General features: G+C 36.9%; 1 protein-coding gene across 1 annotated transcript; it reads left to right on the forward strand.

Annotated features, from left to right (window-relative positions):
• Nucleotides 1–4,532: 4,532 nt before the first annotated feature.
• On the forward strand, nt 4,533–9,241 carry LOC113495436 (myrosinase 1-like). The gene is made up of 6 exons (XM_026874155.1): nt 4,533–4,676; nt 5,918–6,036; nt 6,315–6,985; nt 7,249–7,554; nt 8,249–8,493; nt 9,026–9,241. The coding sequence occupies exons 1-6, from the start codon at nt 4,657–4,659 to the stop codon at nt 9,183–9,185; spliced, it is 1,521 nt and encodes a 506-aa protein (XP_026729956.1). The 5' UTR covers nt 4,533–4,656; the 3' UTR covers nt 9,186–9,241.
• The last annotated feature ends 1,039 nt before the right edge of the window (nt 9,242–10,280 follow it).

Genomic DNA, 10,280 nt, shown 5'->3' on the forward strand with positions numbered 1-10,280 from the left:
TGTAAAAAGTAAGAATGGATTTAGGCCCTCGGTTAGATAATTATTAAAAATAAACACGAGAGGGGCCTGTGACGTAAGTATTTCGTAAAATTTATACACAATCGTGACGTCAGGCTTAATTTAAAAAAATATATTATTATGTTCCGGTACAACATAAAAAAAACTTATCCATTATTATGCCTTAAAATGTATACTCATCATCACAAACCTGCGACTCCTGGCTACGACCAGTCGGTTTACCAAATAAGCTATTAAGGATCTGACAAATAATTTGTTTTTTTTTTCAGTAGGGATTATTAAAATTTGTATCTAATTGTAGATCCGAGCTATTTGACGGTTTTTTCGTTATACTGGAAAATCTTAAGATTTGCCGCAGTTCGAGCATTATTCATCACAAATGCTAACTAACTATTGAATACATAAGTAGCTATTGAATGTTGAGCGGGCCCGCCCGATGAAAATTGAAACTGATCGTAAATATAAATTCGGGAAAATTAACGTAAACATAAATTCGCTATAAAACTATCCCACTTGTTATTCCTGGTTACAAACTATCTGTGTACAAAGTTTCGTCTAAATCCGTTCAGTGGTTTTTGCGTTAAAGAGGAACAAACATCCATACATACGAAATTTCGTGTTTACCTATAAAATTAACAGGATAGTAAGAAATAGGATGTGAACGTCCTAGATTAATAGTCATGGTCTTGAACTCAGGATCGTATGAGAAGTCGATGTAGCGGTACTTCACGACGTGTTGATAGATAGACTAAGCTGGGGTGAAAATGGGATATGTGGTCCCTGACCGACTCGAAGCTTTGCCATCTCCCTCACTTCCTGAGCATCTACTCCAGGTCAAAAGTTGAGGAATAAAATGTCAACAACGTCTTCTTTGACCATTTCCTGAAACAAAACTAGACCTAATCTTATTACAGTAGTTATCATACATTTTCGTGTTTACATGTTTGACGCTAGTTGTCGATAGCAAACTTTTCCATTGATAACATGGATAAAAATATGTTGAATAATGATCCTTCATGCTTTAGGGCTTCTTTACATTAGCGTTTCAGTGAGGAAAATCTAAAAAGGGAAAACAAAAAGTTTATATTTCTATCGGGCCGTAAAGAGGTTTAGTGAGGATACAGGGCGGTAATTTTATTACAAAGAAAACGGCGCGACAAAGTAAATCATACCTTACCGAATACCGAGTTAGCGAGTGGTCATTAGACTATAGAAAACGTCGAGATAAAACGACGTAAGGGCACCTGGCACCTGGGCACCGATAGCTTGAACTTACTATTTGATTGCAGAGAAAACAAGGCACAAACGCAATTGACTGCACGGATCATCACACCAGTCGCAGGATCGATCTCCGCGTATTACAAGCTTTGTGATTTTCTTTGTGCAGTTGGTTCGAATGTTTGAGACCCCTGCGACACATGGATAAAATTCTCTAGAGCAGAAGTCATGTAAAAAAAATGCGTCAGCGCCGCGATGGTTTAGCGTTCATTTAATTGCAGAGAAAACGCAAAGCATACTTTGGGTTGTCGACTTAACGCTTCGCAAACGCTCATCGATCGCTTAAACTTGAGAAAACTAGTATGAAGAAGTTCTTATTATAAGTACAAGTATGTTATGACAGGTGAAGTACAGGATAAATATAAATTCAATACCCCCAAAACTGATATCGCGTTGATATCAAGATATCTTGAAATCTTTCAAAACAAAATACTTTGAAACTTATCTTACTGGATTTTTTTATCCTCATGTGAGAAATTTTTAAGTGGACTTTAAAACTGTTATATAACATTTTTGTTGACAATACATCATATAAAATGTTGATAACATGCAGAAAGACACCCGAAGTTGTTTTTAATATTTACTAGCTGTTGCCCGCGACTTCGTCCGCATGGTTAGAAGAAATTGCGACTATAAATTGAAATATTAACTATCCTATCTCTCAAGTTGGATCGAACTGCACATGGTGTGCGAATTTTATTATAATCGGTTTAGTGGTTTAGGAGTCCATTGAGGACAAACATTGTGACACGAGATATATATATATATTAAGATAAATGTTTAAGGGGTTTCTATCCACATGGATACGTCGACCCCGTTGTACCTTATACAAAACTAGCTGTTGCTCGCGACTTCGTCCGCGTGATTAGAAGATATAAGTTAGGAATTTTTGAACGGAAACCCTCGACGATAAATAATTTTCCCCGTTTTTGCCACATTTTCCATTGTATCTTCGCTCCTATTAGTTGCAGCGTGATGATATATAGCCTAAAACCTTCCTCGATGAATGGTCCATTCAACACAATTGTTTTTCAATTTAAACCAGTAGTTCCTGAGATTAGCGCGTTCAAACAAACAAACTCTTCAGCTTTATATATTAGTATACAAGTATAGAAGAATAGATTTAAAAAAAAAATTGTGCATCTCACAAAGCTTTGTCTAAGGCGGGGGATCAAAAGCCATGACACGATCGTAAGATGAAACTCCATTTTTTAATTAATGGTTAAAATGCACAGGTTCATATAAATTCCCGCAATAAGAAATTGAATCCTTGTCTCGGGGTTTTCAAATATTAATAATAAATAAATTATGCGGACAACATCACATACATTGTTCTGAACCCAAAGTAAGTTGCTAAAGCACTTGTGTTATGGAATTCAGATACAACGAAGGTACCACAAACACCCAGACCCGAGACAATGTAGAAATGTGATTTTTTTACATTGACCCGACCGGGGATCGAACCCGGGACCTCAGAGCTAACAACACCTTGAAACCGGTGCGTACGCCACTCGACCACGGAGGTCGTCGTGTGGCGCACGGTGTGAAACCGGTGCGTGCCGTTTGCAGAAAGGCACCCAGACTCAGTACAAGCATTCGGGGAACACACAAATGCTTGGCCTACACGGGATCGAACCCGTGACATGTCACGCACTTAAGTTTGTCATGGCGACCTAGTATACTGAACTATTCGTGCTAATTGCATATTTTTAAAACATGTGAAAAATTACTAATAACATGCTATATCACTAGTTGTAAGTTACCTAAAGAACCAGTTTTACGATAGTCATCTTTTCTACCACTTTATTTATGCAATTTAAGAATGATTACAATATAAAAGATATCTGTTTTATCTGATAACTGCTCGAAAGCACCTCATCTTATGAGGAAACTTGTCAATGAAAATATAAAGAAATGTTTGTATCTGATAAAAAAAGATGAAAAGTGTAGTTTGTGTAAAATTATAATAATAAAATATATCTACTTCTTAATTTCGCTTGATATATAGTAATATTAGACCAGTATTAAAAAGTGGAAATCACTAATAGTAAGAAAACAACCCATTTGAAAGGGTTTCGTACGAATATGCTATACCGAACAAAACTTAACCTAAAAACAACCAAAACAAACGATTGCAAGACTAATAGGTAGCCAATAAAGAATATTCATTCATTCACGCTTGATATAATTGGTCAAAAGTCACAATGTCTCTAATCTCGTCTTTGGGATGTTCCCCACGACATATGTATATGGGTAGAAGGAATGGGAAGAAAACGAAGAGTAAGGGAACTTCATAGATGAGACTGAAAATGACATGAGGAGAAAGAGGCATCAGCTTTATCATTTACCATTATTCATCAGGGTTAAGCTTAGCTGATGATGATGAATATCCTATTGAGCATTTTATGGTATTGGTTGTTTGTAAGTCTACGAACACATTCGAGATGAATGGATTTGTATGAAGATTCGATTGGCCAGTCTTCTAGGGTCTTGATTAACGAGGATTTCATAATAAATTTGTGACTGAAAACGATCTTGAAGTATTATTGCAGTTGTGGAAGCGTGACAGAGCACTAAACTGCGTAAAATCTCTCATCCATAAGAGAGAGGATGGAAGAACACAATTTGTGCTCTTTAAACAGCACAAATTGTTTCTGTAAACCTATACGACTCATATAAGACGACCTTGGCGAACGCTATGACAAACTCAGCGAATACAAATTAGAAGGAAAATGAATAGACTGGATCTCTCAGTTGACTCATACCATTAGTCCGTAATACATGTTTGGATCAACGCGTTGGGAATATCGAGGTATCTCTACAATAGTATTTTCATTACATAGTACAAATACTTGTAATGGACAGTGATTTTTACTGATACCGTTTTTCTTGCGAAGTTACTTAAGTGACATGGAGACAAGTAAATTTGAGGGTAACCACACATTTACTTGTTGCCAAAGCGATGATTTTCTTTAGCAGTTAAGCCTATTTGTACGAAATTTCCAGTGTCGTGAATCCGACGCGCACTTGACCGGCTTTTCTTACATAACGGTGCACGTATTCCCTCTGAGGCGATGCGCAAGCGCCGCGAATTCAAGAAGTAAGATGAGTAGTGTCGCAAATGTGTTTTTAAATTAATATACTTGTGTTGTTATCAAAAAATAATAATATTCAGAAGTAAACCCGCAACTAACACTAGTTATTTATTTACGTATAAACAGAATTCGTAACAGAATCCCAGTTGACGGGAGATCTTGATAAGTGAAGTGGTCTGTGACGTGAGCGGCGCTAAGATTTGTGATACCAGCTTTTATATAAACCTCAGAGCGAAGGGTACCAGTTGATGAGACGGCAGACACCATGAAGCTGATACTATTGAGGTATGTAGAAAATATACCTATAAGTAGCATAATTATGAATACTTAAATGTCTAAAAATATAAAATCAAAATTTCGACATTCAAATGTCATTCCAACTTTTTAAAACATCGACAGTGTTTTGTTATTTCCAATTTTAAAAACTATGGTTTGAAATATGTCAAGTGAAATTAATTGTTATTTTAGCTTGAATCAATTAATTGAAAAAGATTTTTCTTTGATAATTTACGCGTGATTTTTACGAGATTCGAGAATACGTTTATCGTTAAAATTCCGTTCAAAATAGTAAATAACAAAGTAAGTATCTACTATACGCACAATATTTTACGTATGTTAGGCGACCCTGAATATTTATCTCTCTGTTTGTATTAACTAACAATAATATAATAATACGGAATATAGAAGTGACCTTTAGAACTAAGTTCTCACGTATTTTTAACCGCTAATATTTGTAGATACCTTCTCTTATTATTTTAACAATATGTTTCCTTTTATAAACAATAAAAGGCAAACCAAACCAAACAATAAAAATAGAATCACTTAATCTCTTAAAATAAATGTAGAATATTAATTGGGAAACTGAATAGTGAAACGTATAAATTCAAAATATTAAAATTATCATTAAACGAAAATCATAAATAAATTATTTTATGTAATAACGTATTTTGTAAAATAAATAAATAAATAAATAATAAATAAATGCGGACAACATCACATACATTGTTCTGAACCCAAAGTAAGTTGCCAAAGCACTTGTGTTATGGAATTCAGATACAACGAAGGTACCACAAACACCCAGACCCGAGACAATGTAGAAATGTGATTTTTACATTGACCCGACCGGGGATCGAACCCGGGACCTCAGAGCTAGCGACACCTTGAAACCGGTGCGTACGCCACTCGACCACGGAGGTCGTCGTAAATAAGTGTCTACGGTCAATCGATCTCATTAATTAGCTATATTATCTTCCGTGGAATAATAAAATTGTAATAAGTGGCTTAAGATAATTACTTTATTAAACTTATCACCAATTGTGGATACCTGCTACCAACCCTTCACCTTAACCACACCACACACAACTATAATTACATACTTACCTATCGATTATAGAGGTACATACATTGTACAAATATTATTTTGGGGCAAAGACCTACAAAACTGACTTGAGAGTGGTTGAGGTGAATCAAACCAGCAAACTTACAAATCAACTATTCATGAGACACCTCTTTTTGTGTTATAACAGTTTGGTGCTAGCAGTATGCCAGGCCTCCACGGTCAGGCAGCAGAGGAAGTTCCCTGATGACTTCCTGTTCGGTACCGCCACAGCCTCCTACCAGATCGAGGGAGCCTGGAATGAGGATGGTGAGAACATTGTGGCCTAAACAGCTATTGAGACGCTTTTCATGAAAATTCTTGCCGGTTTTAGTCTGAAAGAGCCATAAATCATTATATCATTTTAAATTTTATTTGCCCAGCAGTGGGACACAGTGGGCTAGAGAAAAAAATAATAATTTTGATTTCTACCTATTTTGCGATTTTTAATACATCCCCTTTAATTCTTCGCTGGGTTCAGAAGCATAGCATGCTTCGGCTTTCATCAACTATCTTTATTTATATCTCACGTTATTTAAATATTTTAGGCAAGGGTGAGAACATCTGGGACTACATGACCCACAACAACCCCACCGTCATCAAAGACGTGAGCAACGGTGACATCGCTGCTGACTCCTACCACAACTACAAGCGCGATGTGGAGATCATGAGGGAGCTCTCCCTCGACGCCTACCGCTTCTCTCTCTCCTGGTCCAGGATCCTGCCCACCGGCATGGCCAATGAGGTCAACCCTGCGGGGATCGAGTTCTACAACAACTACATCAACGAAATGCTCAAATACAACATAACTCCCATGATCACTTTGTACCATTGGGATCTTCCCCAAAAACTCCAAGAGTTGGGAGGGTTCGCTAACCCCTACATTTCAGACTGGTTCGCAGATTACGCTAGAGTGGTCTTCGAAAATTTTGGAGACAGGGTCAAGCATTTCATCACCTTCAACGAACCTAGAGAAATCTGCTTCGAAGGGTATGGTACTACAACCAAAGCCCCCATTCTAAACGCTACCGCTGTTGGTACTTACCTATGTGCTAAACACTTGGTCATAGCCCACGCTAAGGCCTACTATGTATACGACAAAGAGTTCAGAGCGTCGCAGGGTGGCCAGTGTGGTATCACCATCAGTGTCAACTGGTTTGGACCCCACACAGACTCTGCCGAGGATCAATTCGCCGCTGAGCTCAAAAGACAAGCAGAGGTATGACGTTACAAGACTATTCTAATACATTAATGAAGCGTGACTCTCAATAGACTTTATGATAACATTTAAAAAAGAGAAACATATAGGTGATCCAGTGCTTGTTTTACGCCTGTGTTTCTTAAAGCATTTAAATATTTGCTTAATTGCAAATGCTACATGGGATAAATTTCGAGTCTCTGCCATCGAAAAGAAAAACTACTGAACCGTAAGTTACGATAATCAAAATTGCCATTACTTAACTAAAAATGCTGTTGTTCTAGTGGGGTCTATACGCCGAGCCAATCTTCTCATCAGAAGGAGGCTTCCCCAAGGAACTGTCACAGAGAATCTCCGAGAAGAGCGCACAACAAGGTTACGCTAAATCACGTCTGCCAGAGTTCACTGCTGAAGAGAAGGCTTTAGTCCAAGGATCGTCTGACTTCTTTGGTGTTAACCATTACACTGGATACCTGATCTCAGCTACACAAGCCAAAGTACAGAACCCCGTGCCTTCCTTGCCTGATGATGTGGATGCTGGCACCATTGTGCCTGCTGAGTGGCCTAAGAGTGCATCTGCTTGGTTGACGGTATGTATATCTACCATTTAGGATATGTTCTAACTTTGCTACGCCGATTACATAAGTTCCGCAATGAACGCGATGCGGTATCGTTGTCAAAAGCGTATTTTTTCCTCATTGATAATAATAATGTGATGTACTTCGAAAGTGTGAAAAATTTAGAAAATGTTGAATTATGTAACGATATTTTCACTATCAACACGATCTGAAAAAACCGTTGAGTAATGATGAAAATTTATTTCGTAATCTGATTTTTTTGTAGAGTTTAGCGAGTGTAGAGTTTAAGATTAAGGAGGAACCTTAACACAAACACAAACTAATTACTCAATAAAGAAACCAAACATTCGGTTATCATTATAAGTATTTTTTTTTTAAAAGGAAACGTTCTGTATTTATTGTTTGAGGTAACCACGCCAAACCCACTGTGCGTTACGTATCGCGGGACTAGCGTCAGTGCATAGATAGTGCAGTGTAAGTAGTAGCGTTAGTTATGCATTTGACTTGACCCCCACAACACAAGGAAGAAAGTCCATACAGGGGTCGTTCTAAACAAAAACTATCATGGTTCCGTCATCACAAACGGCACCAGTTCACGAGCACGACGCAAAGGTCCGCCATCACCTCTCTCGACATATTGTAGGGGCGGAGGTGACGCGACCCAAAACACCACCCCACTATCATAACATTTGCTTTTCTTTTCCAGCTTTCCCCCAACAGCATCCTCTACGCCCTTACCCACTTGAAGGAACGATACAACAACCCGATATTCTACATCACAGAAAACGGCTGGTCTACTCCTCCGGAAGCCGGTCTTAATGATGATATGAGGGGTACCTACTATAGAACAGCCTTAGAAAGCGTGCTTGACACTTTGGACGCTGGAGTAAACTTGAAGGGGTATATGGCGTGGAGTTTGGTCGACAACTTCGAATGGATGGAGGGTTACACGTAAGTTGGATGAAACAATAAAATATGAATGTGAAAAAAAGTATCGCGTTTTCCAAAAACAATATTGAGTTGGATTCATAGAGGATAGATATTAGTTATAATGACATCTTAAAACTACTTACATAAAAAATCTTACTGCAAAGATGGCCGAGTGGAAATACCACTTCTTTATTGTTCTTTTGATTTGATGGGTTGAAAAGATATCAAATTCAACGTCAACCGCGAGCGCATGGGTGAAACCAGCATATAACCTCCTCCAATCCTATCCTTGAATTTACTAGACTAGCTATACTAAAAAAAAAATTAAAATAAAATTGTACATTTTGACGAGAGCATTGACCCATTGAAAATTGCGCGCAAACTTAATTCAAAATGGCCGTCATAAAATTTCTTTTTTTGAACTGGGACTCCTATTTATTATTGCACCTTCATTCAGTAATTGAAATAAAAAATACATTGTAGTAAAAATACAAAATTGACAATTTATTCTGTTATTTATTCAATGATTTTAAATATTTTTCTCCCTTTTCAGAGAGCGTTTCGGCCTGTACAGCGTTGATTTCGAAGATCCCGCCAGAACTCGCACCCCTAGAAAATCTGCGTTCATTTACAAACACATCTTGAGCAACCGTTTCATCGACCATACTTACGAACCTGAATCTATGACCATGACAATCGATGAGGGACATTAAGTCTGAGGAATGATATTTATTATTTATTAAACGAAAATATTACGCCTGATAATTAATTTGTGCCTTCTTTTACTTGTCTCCTAATATATTCCCTTAACTAATCGAAATATTTTGAGCTATTTCCAATAAATTATATAATTATTCTGTAACATTTATACTTACAGCATTGCAGTTAATTTAGTTACTTTTATATCTTTAAGAACTAACTCGAGAAAGTGTGCCTTTCCAATAAGCACGTTGAGTAACTGCGATTATACAATATTTTAGAATGACTTCATGATTTCTAATAAATAACAATGAGCAAGGTATAATCAGAAAATAAACATTGAATCAGCATCAGTGTGACGTCACCTTTTTTGTTTTCTTTTTTTGCATCTGTGTTAAATGTCAATGCCCCAGGGTTTTGTACTCTGTGGTACAATAAGGATGCGCTTGTGCTTGTTTGCAATCGATTACATTAATCGAGTATTCTATTGAATAGAATTAATAAATATTTCTTGGTTATGTTTATAAAATATATGACAAATTAGCTTTTCGCCCGCGGCTTCGCCGTTTATATATCGCGTTCCCAAAAGAACTCTTCAAAAGTCCGGGATAAAAACTATCCAATGTTCTTTTTCAAGGTCAACTCTATCTCTGTACCAAATTTCATTAAATCCGTTCAGTGGTTTAGACGTGAAAGCGTAACAGACAGAAAGACAGACAGAGTTACTTTCGCATTTCTAATATTAGTAGTAGTATTTATAGTATTAGTAGGGATTATTATGGCTTTTATTGCCTATTATTAAAGAGAAACCTTGACAAACTTTGAAAAGGGTGACATAAGAAAGAGAAACTAGAGCGTGTAAATATTTCTTTCTCTCTTCGTCTTATAAACAGACTAATACGTTCCTTATATCTAAGCACAGTGCAGGCCTATAAAAAAGAACACCTCCGTTTTTTTTACAAAGCATTCTTAGTATCCTTTCTTCCAAGTTTTGCTTGGATGAAAAATTACAATTTTAATACTTGCAAAGCGTCAAAAAAAATGTTCGTCTCATAATATCAGGTTCTTATTGTTATATTTAATAGTTAGCAAATTTGAAATAAAATATT

This window comes from Trichoplusia ni, chromosome 6 (assembly GCF_003590095.1).
Source record: "Trichoplusia ni isolate ovarian cell line Hi5 chromosome 6, tn1, whole genome shotgun sequence".
In the NCBI taxonomy this organism is placed as follows: Eukaryota; Metazoa; Arthropoda; class Insecta; order Lepidoptera; family Noctuidae; genus Trichoplusia; species Trichoplusia ni.